The sequence below is a fragment of the Psittacula echo genome (genome assembly GCF_963264785.1).
Source record: "Psittacula echo genome assembly, chromosome: 14".
Classification (NCBI taxonomy): domain Eukaryota; kingdom Metazoa; phylum Chordata; class Aves; order Psittaciformes; family Psittacidae; genus Psittacula; species Psittacula echo.
The window spans coordinates 268287-285080 of record NC_137750.1 but is presented as its reverse complement, the minus strand read 5'-3'; the positions used below and the strand labels follow the sequence as shown (position 1 = coordinate 285080).

Sequence of the window (16794 nt, the reverse complement as noted above, 5' to 3'; positions counted from 1 at the left end):
CTAGTTTAGGGCTGGGCCATCTGCTTTATTAACTGGAAACTGGTCAGCTCCTCAGGGCTCTGGAAGCTGATTAGCTAGATAACCTTTTATTGGAAGATTGGCTTGATCAGTAAAAGGTGGAACATTGTGGTTATACTTTTTATGCAAACTAAAAAGCTTTTATAAACACAGGTATAGTCTTGCTATGCATCACCAGAAACTGCTCACTTGGAAGAGATATAGAAAGAATATCTTTTAAGAAAAGTGGAATTACATGTACATTTTCAGACAATATTAGTGAACTTGCTGTGTTGTGCAGCTAAATGTAATTTCCCTTCCTGTGTTCTTTGTGAAGGGGAAAGAGTTTGAGACAAAGAAAAATCTCAGGAACTTAAAAGTCTTCATTAGGTTTTTGAATTTGTTACATTTTCAGATTTTTAGATTAATTGGCTCAGCCCTAATTTAATTTTGGTAATATCTATTACTTTATGTAAATGTATTTCTAAGTTTTGTCTATACCTATAATCTTTGTAATTACCATCTACAAATACTGTATGTGGAGAGGCACATTATAGATACTGTCCTCAGCAGATCACAAAAGTGGTATTCTGAAGTAGTACTGAAAGAAAATAAAATGAGCAAATTGATCCTGACAGACAGTAAGTAAACAAAGTTAGCCTACATTTACATACACTGTTTTCAGTACAGTTTCCCTGCAGCACTGAAAGTATTACATGTCACACGGAGAAGACAGGTACTGGGTTTAGTAGAATCTTCCCAAAGAGTGTCCATTTTGCATATAAAAGTAACAGTTTAAGTTTCCAGATGACCTATAAATTAAGAGTGGGTAGACTTGAGGAAGGGACTAGACTGTCTGGAAACTTTAGCCATCTTTAAAGTGCAATGCTAGCAACGCAGAAAATCTTTAACATGTTGGCAGTGGTTTTTTCGGTAGTTGACCCCAGCCCACTTACCCCACTTCCCTGTCCTTTTGCTTAATCTATGGAAGTTGAAGGGGCTATTCTTGCTGGTTAAGGAAACTTCATAGAACTGTTGATCATATGACACGGCATAAAGACCAATCAAGAACAGGGTCAGCTCTGCTACTCATTGCACAAACAGAATGGGAGTTTCTGGCCAGTCTTTAAATCTCTGACATTGGTATGTGGGAAAAAGAAACAGCTCAGACAAAGTAGTGACAGCATATTTGAAGGAAAGCAGAAAGGGAAGATTCATTGTGATGACACTGAATTCTAAAGGAAGGTAAAAGGAAGGTATTCTATATACTCTTCCACCCTTTAAAAAAAATTTATCTTTTATATAAAACCGTGCTACTGCAACCCACCTTTCAGATATGTTTATGAAAAGCTCTCTAGGCTTTGTGACTGCAGTAATAATCTTCAAAACAGACTAACTGTAACAGTCAGTTTTCTCATTGGCAGCAAAGGAATATTGGCTTTCAGGTGCCAAAATTGTTCAACTTAGTAACTGAAAACCAGAAGCCCCTAATCCTTTAAAAGCCTGTATCCCTTTTAAAATGAACATTATTAGTTGTTTCATAGTTTACCATTTTAACAGAAACATACAATAAATCCAACAAAGTGCCAAAAGCATGAAGCATTCCCTAACGGAACTATCTCAGATTCCAGCTTCCATTCTGGCAGTTGCTTTAAAATGTTTTTGCATTGTTAGGACAACATTCCACAGAAATTGAAAAGTTAGGATTATGATGTGGTTTTTTTCCTTTGAGTGATTTTAAAAGGAAATGGATGCTGCACTTAATGAACTGTTTATTTTTATATCACATATAATACATTACTTTAAAACCCTTTATTAATTTAGTGGCAGGAACTACTCTGCTATGTCCTAGTTATAAGAACTTAGTTACTGAAGTTAGCTCCAGTTTGCTAAGGACTAAATCAGTACTTGGAACACAACACTGCTAGCTCCAGAATGCCACCATCTGAAAGGGCAAGAGGAAAATGGAATCCACAGATCAGTTTATGATATCCCTGGAGGCTGCTTCCAATGATAATGTGAAGGCCCTGTTCTGTTTCAAAAAGCAAAAAGTAGATATCTTCCCAAAAGTGAATTTAGATTTTCAAACAGTCATTTTTGTCTTACTGTGGTTTTTAGAAACTGGATTTCTTTGCTAGATAATGCTATACTGTTATCCCAGAACTAAATGGTTGTCCTTTTGCTGTTGGCTTTTAGCACAATTTTAAGTTCTGTACAGTCTGCAAATTGGCTAGATTGTAATATCTCAAAAATCTATGCTTAACATACTGACTTTTCAGACTATGTTTCATTTCCTATACATAATATCTTTATGGTGAAGCTGAAAACAAGAAGTGTTACATTACAATTTTATGTGGTTGGGGCAGAAGAGGAAGTTACTGAGACAAGGGAAACACATTTCAACAAGATGCCATAAATAATTTCTGAAGTAAATCTAGTGTTCACAGAAAGTGCCTCATTGGCCTCTGCAACTTCTTTTCATCAACTCGAACTATTCTGAGCAGTACTGCCAGTGCTCCTGTGCTGTTCACAGCACAGGCCTACCACTGGACTGCAGTATTTGTGGGAGCAGGAGATGCTTGAATGATGCATGAAAGACAGTCAAATCAGAGGACTCTTTCATTGACTGTGAGAAATAAGGGTGAGTTTAATTTGCCAGGCAGTTTCACAGAGGCTACAAAATCTTTTACTGTTTTCAGTATTTACAAGAAGCATCAACAGAAAGATCAGAAACTCCTAATGCAGATCTCTTAGTACTTCCGAGTTCTGAAGCCAGTTAAGCTCCCTGCTTCCATTCTGTCCCATTCATGTGTGACATCCAGGTGTGTGCTAGCCCTCTAGTCCTCTTTCTGTTCAGCTGCCTTTATTTTCTTGGGAGGATTTTGATTATACTGATGGAAAGGTAAACTCCATGCCAGATCACTAGGCTGGATAACTGCGAGCCAGCATGCCAGGCTGTGCTGAGGCATGTACCCTACTGCTCCTATGGACATGGCCACATTGAGTTCCTGTATCACAGACCTCACTCCTTCATACCAAAAAAAGGCAAGCAGCGAGTCTTCAGGTTCCCAGTGCTGTCTTGGAACACCAGGTAGGACCTGTTACATAGAGAAGAGGATTGTGCTGCAACCCTTTCTCTTGGCAAGACTAGCCTGGCTCCTTAAGAATTTCATTCTGCTTAAATTCACAGGTAATTGCTTTTAAACCCCTTCAGGTATTTTGGTACAGTGTTTCTTTAATCTCAACACCACTGACATACCATTAAAAGCAGTTTGAGAGATGTGCTCTTCCATGTATTTTGAGGACATGCATGGTCTGAGCCATAAAGCATTGCTAAAGAGACACTAACTGCCTGGGACACAAGCAGAATGGTTTAATGCAACATCTGCATGGATGAAGCTTTGCTCAACCTTCACCTGGTTAAAATTTTGTGATTTGAAAAAAAAAAAAAAAAAAAAAAATGGAAGAGAAAGAGAGGGAAGGCAGGTAATTATACCACCACTACTGGAACAAACCTAAGTCTTGAGGGAAGCAACTGAAAAAGACAAGTGCAAAAATTCCAAGTATAATACAATAAAACAGTTGAAAGATAATTTTCAGATTATTTCTCTGAAACTAGTAAGTAGCCTTTTAGTCTAAAGGCTAAGCATAATTTTAAAAGCTTTTTAGATTTTCATGCATTCTATAAATTGTACTACAGGATTTATGGTTAAAAAATTTTGTGTTTGATCTCGTGATAGATCTTAGGCCCTTAGTTTCCTAGCGCAAGGAGAAGGTATGTATACAACTGCCTGTAACACACAGAGAATATATAAAGAGGTGTGTATGTGTGTGCACATATATATATCTATCAAACATGCAAAATACCCAGTACAGTAGAATAGAGACAGTTTGCTTGTTTACTAGACAATGAGCAATGCAAAGTCAAAATTTCTTCTTCCTCCTATACAAAATAAGCTTGCTTTTTAAAAATTTCTAAATAAAACATCTTGTAGCTATTTGGAACCTGGAAGATCTCAGCAGAACTAAAAGTGATTGAGCTCTCTTTAAAATCACAATCTCTAGATTTTGTTTTTCTCCAGTCCTTTAATACATTACAGGAAGTCTTCAGCAGTTACCTGCTGCGAAAGCAGCCAGTTCCCTCAAGCTGAGACTTGAGATGCTATGAAGGTATGGTATGAAGGACTGGACAGATCCTGTGCTTGCTAATATTAAATCCCATCCAAACGTGTGTTAGACAATGTAAAATCATTCTCTGAAAATAAATGAAAACATTCCCCTAACAAAACAATCAAATTCCAAAATATATACATGTATGCACCTCTATTATGTCCCAAAGAAAAGGTTTGGTTCTGTTGGCAATCATAGAATAGTTAGGGTTAAGATCATCTAGTTGCAATCCCCTTGCCATGGGCAGGGACACCTCACACTAAACCATGTCACCCAAGGCTCTGTCCAGCCTGGCCTTGAACACTGCCAGGGATTGAACATTCACAACTTCCCTGGGCAACCCATTCCAGTGCCTCACCATCCTCACAGTAAAGGACTTCTTCCTTGTCCAATCTAAACTTCCCCTGTTTAAGTCTGAATCCGTTACCCCTTCTCCTATCACTACAGTCCCTAATGAAAACATAAAGGTTTCAAGAGAATGCAAACTCTTACAACAGTAAGTACTGACTTGTGCATGTGTGTCTGTTTCTCTACCACAGTTGTCTTTAGGATTAAGAGTACAATTCAGTTTGTCAAGTGAGATGACTTTTTGTTTCTTGTTAATGTGCTTCAGTGTAATGTGTATATTTGTACTTAATTTTTTTTAATGCTTTTCTAGTAAACTGTTGCAAATACAGTGAATAAATATTTTTTTGATTGTAAAAAACTGCAGGTGTGAGAAAATACGCTTAGAAAAAGTAACACCCAGATTTGGAAATTTGGCTTCCTCTGCACATGCTCAAATAGCTATACAGAGCTCAGAGAGAAGAAATAAAGTGGTGACACTGAACTGACAGGCAGCCAGAATTTAATGTTAGCAACGGGACTGCTTTTGCCATGACTCATAGTTTGGCCAATTCCAAAATGGAAATGGGCTCCTCCTGTAAATGATCCTGAAGACTGTTTTAAAGGATCATCAAATTTTAAAATAGTAACTATTAATGTTGCGGTGCTCCACTAGAAATTATTGTTCTTGTCCTCTGAAAAGCGCTCCAGGTTTTGTTTTGCAGGTAAAGTGTTATGAACTGCAATGAGTTATAAATCCCTGAATATTTTGAGTATTGACCTGCCAGCAAGCTGTCTTTATCATCAAGTGATGCTCGTTAAGCTCCTAAGGAAACATCCTTTAATAATACATTAATGGTGGTGTATTTTGGGTTCTATGGTACCCCAGCTAAGACTGAGCTACACCCAAGTAAATCAAAATCACAATCTTTTCAACTGAACAGGAGCTGCGTTTTGCTGTCTAGAAGCTATCTAGACAGCTCACACCTATTTGTGCCTAATTCTAAGTAGCTCTGCTGAGAAATTCTGAAGAAATCTCTCTAAGGTTGTTTCAGAAGTTTCTCTGTGCATTTACATGGGAAAGATTGTAGATCTATTTATATAAAACCCAACATTTGAATAAACATGATTACTTTTGTTATGCAAATTGGCAAAACTCAAGGTGTAATCAGATTCTTTGCTATCCCACTGGCCAGATCAAGCCATATGCTGCTATAGGAATGACTGTTAAGGGTGGACTGAAACGACAGAATTTATTAGCATGCAGTTAACATCCTTGTGACAGAAAACCCAGACTTTATCTTTGCCTCTGGTACTGTTTGAGTCTGAAAGAAAGGAGTCAGGCCATTTGGCTTTGGAGGAAAATGAGCATGACCCAAGTTGCACAGCTCTTCGCTGCTGCTGGACTTGTTAAAGGAAGGTGACACACCAGTATTTGAGAAGCAAACAATTCTAACAATAGCAGAGGCACTGCATATAAGAAGCAACAGCTTTGGGATATATTATTTCACCAGCCTTCTCAATGCTGCTGCAATAGAGCTCATCTTTATTACAGCAGGAAAAAGGGAGTATTTACTGTAAAAGTCAGGGCTCTTAAAAGTATCTCGAAAGTGACAGTCTGTGAGATTAGCTGTCCTGCATTTGTCCAAGAAAGTGTGGAAAGTTAAAGGCAAACAGAGTAAAAAGCTACTTACCTCTAGTTATATGCTGTTTGTTCCTTGACTGATTTCAGTACATGCCCCATCATCTGCAACATTCCAGCTGCCAACTTTTCTCACTATCCCTAGATGAATGCTTCGGAGCAATAAGAAATGAGGGTAGCCCTTGCTCTTCTGACTCTTAACCTACTACTGCTTCAGCAATTTAAGGCCTTTCAGTAGGAAACTGAATCCAATGAAGAAGCAGATCTAGATTTTAGCATTTAAAATTCTTAAATAGCAAAAAACTTTTCGGTCTTGCTGAAAAATGTTGTATAAGAGTCAGGGGCTGATATTAGATAAAATACAAATTGTTAGCAGTGAGTGCAAAGAAGCACCTGCTGTTTGGGGTCTTTCTTTTAAGGAAAAGTCTGTACATGGCCTTGAAATACTCTGAATCACTTGTTTATCCTTTCCTTAAGGATAATGGGAAATGCCAGCAGCTCTGCATTGCCTTTGTTCCTGTAAGGCTTGCAGCTCTGAAACAACTGTAATTAAACCAAATGTTTTGTCTGGTTGTGATCAGGACTAGACATTTTCTTCCTAAGGCATAATGTATCAAATGAATTGCTATTTTGTTCCATATCTCACCCCATCTCAATTATCCTGGATGGGTCACAGCAAAGACACAGTAAACTAGGGCATAACCCTTTAGGACGATATACACAGTTTTTCCTTTTCCCACTCTCCTTTGTCTGTTACGCTTATAATTTTCAGACATAGATCTTACATATGCACCTTAAGTCAAGAATTTCCCCAAAATGAGGTTAATAAAGAACGCTCTTAAATTACTTTTGTAGATCGCATATTTTTGTAGATTCTGTAAATACAGATCTCATCTAATTTTCTGTTGTCTTTCTGCTTGCAGTATGCAATGGTTTCATCAAAAGAACCAATTTTAAGATACAGCAGGAAAATAAAAACAACACCAATGTCTCAGAAAAAGTCATAAAGTGTTACTCCTGTGCAAACATGTCCTGATAAAAGTTAGTAGGCTTCTGAGCACTCTGCTGGTACAAAACTACTGAACAATGCAAATAGTCCATACAATTCAGGTTCATACAATCACTTAAATGTAGACATACACATGTAATGCTAGTAATTGTCACCTGAATGAACCAGAGGGAAGTGTACTGTTAACAGCAAAACCTTTTTTTATTATTAACTTTTCTCACCCAGTGAATTTTAGAAGCTACTTTAAGTACACAGTGTATTACATTTCCTCCCAATTGGATTAAATCTAGATGTCTGACCAGATGGCTCAGCACTATTAGAAAACCTTTGAACAGCAGTGTTGTTTGTTTTCACTTAGTGTTTTACACACATGAACTGCTGCATTTGTAAAGCAAAAGGTAAAAAACAAAGTAATTACCTTCTATTTCATTCTTTTACAAAGAAAAAGATATTCTTGAAATGAACATGTATGCTTTAGCAGATTTAAATCTGTAAATCCATCGTAAAGATTCTTGTTGGGAAATTCAGTTTCCTAAAGTGTTGCCTTTGACAGATTTTATGGAGGCGCTGCCACTCGAGGTCTGGAACATGGGGAAAAGAAGACAACAAATAGTTGTGCCTATGCTATTTTTCCCCACTGGAGAATGAAGAATGAGATGCCTCTGAGTTATACATGCCTTCCTCCAAGGGAGATTCCGAGTCTTTTCATTAAGTTAACATAGCATATATGGACTCCTTAAATGCTTTTACTTAGTATCTCTCTCATCGTAGGATTTATTTTCATTTGTTTTCAAGGTACTTGTACCACAAAGAGTTCAGGGACTCTGTAACCATCAAGATTATGTAAAACAGCAGCATGGGAAGAGTTTTCCACATAAAAGCACACAGCCAGTTCTAAATGAAAACTGTGAGAATAAATTAAATATCCTTCCAGCTTCTAAAGGCATGCTTATCAAACACAGAGAACTCCTGAAGGTACATCTGCCCTCAGATTATGAATAGACTTTTGAGAATTACATAGCAAAAGCTAGGACTTTTATTATAGAGGGCACTGTGGGTAGAGCTCACTATTTTTCTTCGTTTTATCCTAGCTCCCATAACTGATCAAGTCTCAATAGCAATTCTCTTCCCATATGTCCTGGGCTTAAACCACAACACCATACTTCCTATCAATACAGTGTATTACTTTGTAAAAGAAGTGTTTGTGAAAAAGACTTCTGGAAAGGAAGCAATATCCAAATGAAAACATTTACCTTTAAAGAGACAAAAGACATCCCTTCTGTGAGCAAAGCAATGAATGCCTTCTCTTTCTTCCTGTATACCCTAACTGCTGTTTTCTGACCACGACTACCAAAATCCTTCGGTGAAAGGTTTAGTACCACAACTATGTCTTCAAAAGTTTGCAACCGACAGTGCTCTCTGTAGCTATAGAAACCCCTTAAAAAAAAAAAGAAAAAAGAAAGAAGTTACACCAAGCAAAGAGTAAGGATTCATTGTAAGTAAGTTACACACAGGAAGAACAGTTGTTACGAATGTATTTACACAATTGTTGAAGTACACAAATACAGTGGTAGTACAAATGAAGTATTCTCAGATAGTAGTTTCCAATACACAGGTTTATATAGACAGTCTATTTTCTGCATGATAAAATTTAACTATTACGAAGGACAAAAATTGCCCACAAGTGAGTACAGTTCTAGAAGTCTGCAGTCAACTTTTTAGTACAGCAATCTAATGTTCTAGATACAGAGAGAATAAAGAGGCTGCCTTTGTAAGACCACAGACATCTACAAAGAAAGCACAGTGAAATGTAAAACTGTCCAAATGGTAGTGCACATGCCTAGAATATTGAAGTTTATAATAACTGAGGAAATACCTTACGCAAACTTATCCATGGATCAAACTCTTAAGCTTTTCCATTATACTCTCCCCAAACACAGGTTACCCGAGTCACACCCAGAATACACACAAGTGAGTAGCTGATGTTACTAATACTTAACGTGGACTTTTGAGAGGGGCAGAAAAGAATTTGTAAACACCAAAACAATAAAAACTACTCATCATAAAATTTGAAGACCAACAAAAAATATTTTCATTTGCTTTGGTTTTATTTGGTTTTGGGGTTTGCTCCCCCCTCCCGCTCCCTTTCAAAATACCCTAGCTTTTCAAACACAAGCTCCATATATACTTTCATTTCCAACCTGGAACTTCTCATTACTTCAGCCACAGTCATATAAACAGTACTTCTGATACTGTTCCAAGTTCCTTGAGGACAGAATACCTACTTTTATGAGACCATTTACAGCAATGAACAGTATGAATAATCTCCCACATTCCATAAGCAACAGGTGCAAACAACACCTGCGACAGTTTTTTTGATTACCTAAGCATCTTGAATCATTCATTCCTAGCTAATGATTCAGGGTATACTCAGGCTGAATACAGTTGAGAATTAAACATGGCATGCATCTGAATTGCAAAAATTCTCAGGATTTCACAGCAAGAATGGTTTGCTTTGTTTGTTTGCTTTTAAAAAATAATTTATCTTTTGAGTCTTGGCATGAAACAGAAGGCCTGAAACTATTTATTTATTTTTAAAGATGTAGATGAAGAATGAGAAGTGCAAATTCGCTGAAGACTCAGTATCAACATTTATTTTTGACTTGCAATATCCTCCAAGCTAACCAGCCTGAGTGCAGGAAGCAAAATTTACCAGTAAAATCCAAGTCTGAAACTATCCATTTACCCAAAATAAGCAGAGACACTGGACAAGCTTTCAAATTCTAAATCCCTCAAATGCCAGTTTTTCACTTTGCCCTTCATATACTGTAAAAAACCCCCAACAAACAAACAAACAAAACCCAACAAAACAAAACAACCCCCCCCCAATCCTCCATTATTACCATCTCTACTATACTTAGACTCTTCTGCAGGGTATTTAGTTATCTTTTATGAAAAGGAACGAATACTTAAAAATTCCTTTGTGTAACATGAAAGTTAAACGTTAAATGTGAATGAAGACAGCAAACAGCAAAGTAAAATTCTAACAGTTTTTAAGTTTTCATGAGATAACCTTCTTAGTCAGAATGGGACCATAGAAACAAGCAAACAGTTTAAATAAAGTCACATAGTTTTGATTCATTTACAAGTTCCCTGCCAGACTAATTTTTTTTTTTTTTTTAAACAAGAGATTTCAAGTCATCATCTTTAATTTAGGTTTGTTTATATTGTATATCTTTAAATCAGACAAAAGCAAGGAGTTCTTTACAGAGAATTAAGCCAATAATTTTAGCAAAATTATACAAAAAACCCTTTTAAACAAAGCAGAAGATTTTTACAGTTACAGTAGAATAATACAAAGGGGGTAAAGTCTGCCGCCTGTGGAGGGAAAACTGAAACGGCCATCCGATAACAGGCGGTCAACTTTGTAAACCATCTTTCTTTTCCAGCCCTGTTACCACAGGTTCTCTTAAGGTCACTGGGTTTCTGGCAAAAGCGTCCTGCAATGGCAGCTGCTGGAGCCTGTCTATGTTCCTCCAAGTGCCTTTTAAGTCACATGGAGAACTCCAATTGTAACGTTTCCACTCTAGTTTAGGGTATTTTTGCTAGTAAAGCCATTGGTAACATAGGAGATCAGCCATGCATTGTCTGCCCTCCATGGCAAAATTAATTTTCACCGGTGCACAGCAGACTGGAGAACACTGGTAGTTACCCGAGCAGGAATCTACCAAAGCCAAAAAACAAGACAACATCAGCACATATCCTCCCAGTTAACAGACAAGTGGTTCTCAGTGTACTCTTAAATAACTAATTGCCAAAAGTAAGCACATAAATTTAAAATCCAATGAGCTACACAATGTTTCACACCCACCACAGCTACATGAAGTTCCCTGCATTTCCATCCTTTATTAGAAGTTAATGTGGAAAATTCATCTTTCTAGACAGAAGGTACATTTTGAAGAAAAGTAAACAGAGCATAAACGTGCACAGAAGAAATAACAAACCATATGAAAACACTACCAATGCGTAAAACAGACTCAGTGAATAACTCAGTTTTAGGAGGAAAAAACTCCAGTAAACCAAACCAAACCCAAAAAACCAACAAAAACTCCCACAAAACAAAACAAAAAATCTCCACCATAAAAACCAAAACACACAAAACCCCCAACTTCAAAGATTTTCAATGGCTTTTCTTTTTTCATGGGACATTAGTGTTAAAAGACACTTCATTAATTTCCATAGCTTGACCTATTTTAGCAACAGTGTAACATTATTTGAAAGATACTTTCACTGTGAAAGTGAAAACCAACCACACATTGCTGCAATTTAAGAAGCCAGAAACATCTCAGTAGCCAAACCAGTATTCAGTGTTAATTTCAGTTACAAACAGCTGCAAATAGTAAGACATCAGTAAAGGCCAATCAGTGCAGACACAACCCTGAGCAGACTGGAATCCTCACGTCTCCCACACACAAGCTTTCCAATGCAAAGCTTTAGGTTTGCCTTTTTTTTATTTTTTCCCCTTTTAATTTTTGACTAAGGTCTGATAATTTGACTTTCAGTTGTGAAGCTGCCATTTACAGTTGGATCTTTTTAATGTTACAATCTGTTTACGAAGCAGCTTGTCCACAGTCAGCCAAGCACACAAAGCAAGAGTTAAAAACTGAAGACGAATAGCAGAATTCTTCACCAGCTAGAGATACAGGATTAGTACAAGCTTAGGCTTTAGAGAGAAAGAGAAGCAGCAGACAGTTATAAAAAAGAATTTATTAAGAAACAGAAAAATCTCATAGCCTTTTAATGAGAAGCACAGCAGCATAGCTCCTGAAATACTTAAGAGAGCATCCTTCAATCATTAAGGTCCAGATTCCAACTGAAACTTGTTATTTCCCTGATGAAACCTGTTATTGCCAAAAGCAGAACAGACTAAAAAGCCAAAGGCTGCACACAGAAAGGCAAAAACTTCTACTGCACTGACAAGTGGAAAGGAGTTTTAAATATCAAAATACAAGTCTGTCTACCTTTGAGATGTTCATGTTCAAATCACTCTTACTAGTATGTGAACATTTTAAAAATACAAATCTGAGTATTTTTTAAATGACAGTTCATAAGGAAAAGAGAAGAATATAAAACAGTGAAAAGTGGATACGTCTGCAGTAGAACATTCCATTCATGACAAGACAGAGCCTCATTTGAGTAATGAAGTTAATTAAGTCTTCATGTAAGTATTTTGATTTTATTGTTTTGAAGCAGATCTGTTTTTGAATGGATGACATATCGCTGCATGAACATTCCTGGAAAGACATGTAATTTTCAAACAGCAAAATATTAGACCCTGTTAATTTATTTTATTGTTGCTGCTTGAACAATTTTAGGGACTTTTAAAGTCACTATTTTTGTCAATTTTGCCAAAAAGTCCAAGTGGAACAGCAGCAATAATTCAACTTTTGGAAAGACATTTACTTTTAAGTTAGAGAAAAACCAATGCTCCATCAAGCATCTGACCAGAAGGCACACATTCAACTATGAGAAAATGTGAGGAGAAGCAGCAGCAAAGTTGGATGTTTCCAACATTTTTTTTCTCCCCCACCCATCCAAAATTTTGGTGTCTAATGAGAAGCACTCACCCAGTGCTGCCTTCCAACGAAAGGAGACGAGCAGCTACTTGCCATGGTGTTCGAAAGGAATGCTATTCTGAGGTAGGGGAAAAGACAGCAATTTGTAACAGTTCCACTGCCCCAATATATAAAGATGTCTAACAAATAACCAACCTAAACTTGCAGTAGCAAATGTAATGTTTTCAGAAGCTCTGATTTCAGACTTCTGTAAGTAATTTCTATCATATTAAGAGATATGCAAAAGGAACAAATTATTATTCCTCAAAGAAAGCTGACAGAAGAACAATGCAGAATATGATGCCTATTAAGACGGACAGATGGAGAAAGATTTGCTCGTGAGGAGATGGAAAATGCAGAGGCCTTGGAATCGTGCTGCTTCTTCCCCAAGGAAGCAGCACAACACTTAAGTTGTTCAATGCCAGTGTTGGCTACAATCTTCTAAAAACTTCTCCTGTCAAGGAGACTTAATCAAATACTTCTTTGTGCAGCATCCCCATCTTTTCTTCTAACTCTGGACAGAATACTTCTATTACCAGTAGGAACTATGCACAGATTTGAACACTGCTTTTGAGATGCTGTCTATGCTATATGGACCAACAGAACTCATACAAAGCAGTGTTTACTGGAATACTCATGACCACCTTTACCACATTTCTTAATGCTTGAAGACTGACTATGTAAAGGAGAATTAGTAAACAACCCACTCAAAGAGCTTAAGAGCAGAAGGATCTTTTAGCAGCGGGTATGATTTTCTGATCAGCACAGATGACAACTCTTCACTACACAGAAACTTGTAATTTGGGCTTGCTTTAGACCCACATATGACACCTAGAAATGAATCCAGTTTTAATGCAAAGGCAAAAGCTGTTTCTGTGTCAACTGTCTTCAATTGGAGATTTTAATTTAAATTATACTACTCTGATTTGCCTTTCGTTAAATGAGTGGTTTTAATTTTAAGCAATAGGTTCTTCACGTTTTCTGCATAAATGTCAGCTCATATTAAAATTATTCTCTAAAATACTACACCAACTAACTCAAGATTATCTCTTACCTTTCAGACAAACTGAAGACACTGACTTGAAACTCTGTTCTTGTACAATCAGTTTTTCCCCAGCTCAATTTTTATGGCTCTTCTCTGCGGTACTTATGGTTTTCCAACAATTTAAAGACACTGAGGACTGAACTAAGCATAATACTCCAGAACGTGTCTCATTAATGACAAAATAACCTCTCCATTTCTGTTTATTACTATGTCATACATAGATTTAAGGATGAAACTATGCCCTGTCACTATGACAGCACACTAACCTCTCCAACATTACACCTAAAGCATCCTCAGTCACCGGTTACCAGAGACATAGTTTTCATGTATAAGACAGGGGGCTCCACTCCATCCTAATTAGGTTTTGGAGTAATGTGAACTAATACACATTTTATTCGAAAAGGCTTTACCTGACTGCTCAACTCTCACTAACGTTTCTCACTGTCAAACGTCTCACAACTTGCAGGCTTTTAGCTACTGCATCTGCTTCCACATCATCAAGAAAAGTACTGAGTAATGTGTGACAGAATTTCTGTGATTTCATTAAAAACATGTAACACATCGACAAATCATTTTGTAGACATGCTAGCTCCAATAAACATTTGTTACTTAGTGTTACAATGTGCTGCCTTGGAGGCAGGGAATATACATGACACCTACTTTGCTGTCCTTACCAATCACCATTTTTCTGTGAGTGTTAAATTTCTCTGAGAAGACCTATTTTCCTTAAGAGAGATTTTTTATATTAACTATGTCCCCCACCTTAGTCTTCAGTTTCAGTCTGAACTGATGAGAACTCATTTTGTTAAAAATAAAGAATGTGGAGTAATCTTTAAGAACTCTACTTAGAGGTAAGCAGCTTTCGTTATTTTGAGCAACCTCTGCACATTCCATTGCCCAGAGTTTAACAAGCAGAAGCCCTTCCTCTATATAATGAGAGGTGGACATTACAGATGTAGTGTCGCCTTACCAAACCAAGGCACTCAAAACTAAATAAATGAAAAAAGAAACAGTGGTGTAGGGATTGGTGCACGGATGGGAGGTTGCCAGGAGGGACAGGAACCAGCTGACCCTGGGGAGGTGCTCAGGCGGCAAATACAAGGAATTCTAACTGCGCAATAAATCGTTGTTGACCCGCATTCCGTGAATGCTCTATGTCTCAGCCCTAGTTCGGAGGGAACTAGTGCTTCTGTCCCTCACCACACAAGTAGCGAGAAACTACACAGTGGTAGCATATTTATTTGAGACTTACAAAGGAAACTAACACACTTGGAATGGGCATGGACAGTTGGTGTTCTTTATAGATCCTTGTAAGAGGTGGCATGGATGATTTTCTATATTCTTACACCTCACCAATCAAAATTTTCCCTAATAACCTTGCCATGCAAGTTAGATACTTTAGGTTTTCCTGACTAAGAATAAAGTATAAAGATAATTAGAAACTCACAGCTTTAATTGGTAACCTTGTTAATATCCAAGGATATATTTAGATCATGGAAGAAATACTTTAATGTTATAAAGACAGTATGAGTGTAAACTACAAAAACTTGTAATTTGAGCCATCCTACCTACTACAGAGTAAGCAAGAACTGAGAAAATGAAAAGTGAATTATCTCCAATGAGCTCAAGGGTAAGTGTTAGAAGGTAAAGTCTAAGTAAATGTCCCTTGCTTTCCAAATCCAAGAAGCCCATGGAAAGCTGTTTAAATTATACTACAGTTGTACATTGTTACTCAGTCACCGTGAGTGGAGACCAGCAGCGGATCACCACCTTGGAAAGAACTAAAGGAAGACAACACATGAGGAATAATTAATTTTAACAAATTCAGAGAAGATCCCAACTAGGCTGCTATTGTCATTGTAAAGGAGTCAAATGAGTGATCCCATACATAATATCCAATGTTAAAAAGGGCAGGTATGGAAATGTGCCATTAAGCCAGTCTGTACTGGCTACCATTACCACTACTTTGTAGAAAGTATAGTAGTATATATAGTAGTATAATACATAGTAGTATAGAAATTATACTACTCAAAAAAAGTAGTCTAAAAGTAGTCTTTGAATATCTTGATAACCAAGATACACATCTTGGATATGACTATATCCATAATGATATCCATATATGATATTCATAGTATATGGATATGATATCCACAGTAATCTATATATGATATGAATTGTGAGTAGCCTTTGAACATCTTTGATATCTAGATATGTATCTTGATATATATTTTCATATATTTATTTATCAAGATATGTATCTTGATATCCAACATATTCAAAGACTACTTACAATCCTACAGTTTCAGGATATTCCCATCTTACAAGTTAGGCAGAACCAAAACACATCTGCAAATTCACCTGGATTACTCATACCTTACAATGTTTAGAGAAGTGTCACATGCACAATGGGCTACATGTGAATAATAAAGCAAAAAAAAAGAAAGGTACACTCTCTCTTAACATAGTCAAGTAACATAACTGCACTTATTGCTGTTACTCCCATTAATTAGCTCATTGGCAAGAGACAAAGCATATGAGATTTGTTCAGAGAGCAAGTCAAACTCTGAGCGTACACACTTTACCAGGAAGCCACCCTTAAATTTGAGTAAATGTTCAGGGGGAACCCAGTGCCAGAACAGAACAGATGAGGTCAGAAGGGACCCCTGGAGATCATCTAGCCCAATTCCACTACTCAAAGTACTGTCAACTAGAGCAGGCCACTCAGGACAATGTCCAATTGGGTTCCAAGTATTTCAGAAGACGGAGACTCCACAACCTCTTAGGGCAACCTGTTCCAGTCTCATAGTAAAGAAGTTTTTCTTATGCTTAAATGGAATTTCTTCTATTTCAATTTGTGTCCATTGTCCATTCACCAGATATGGGTGAGACTGGCTGTACCTTCTTTACATCCTTCTATCAAGTATATATGCATATTGACAAGATCCGTAACTATGTGCAGTTCTACCCTTTTTGTTTTCATACTATTTACAAA

At 37.1% G+C, this 16794-nt stretch overlaps 1 protein-coding gene across 8 annotated transcripts in view; it reads right to left on the bottom strand.

The window, feature by feature from the left end:
• Positions 1 to 8: 8 nt before the first annotated feature.
• Positions 9 to 16794, bottom strand: part of CSNK1D (casein kinase 1 delta) — a 30750-nt gene continuing 13964 nt past the window's right edge. The window contains exons 9-11 of one of the 8 annotated variants that reach the window (XR_013957977.1): positions 8396 to 12836; positions 6186 to 6285; positions 9 to 809 (exon numbers count right to left, since the gene is read on the bottom strand). Coding sequence is in view for 5 of the 8 variants with exons in the window: in XM_080629109.1 (XP_080485235.1) it covers positions 12804 to 12836 (33 nt within the window). In the remaining 3 variants the exon portion in view is untranslated. Of the gene's footprint in view, positions 810 to 3439; positions 7724 to 7883; positions 12837 to 16794 lie in introns of those variants that run through there. The other 7 variants (XR_013957978.1, XR_013957979.1, XM_080629109.1 and 4 more) reach the window with 7 other exon arrangements.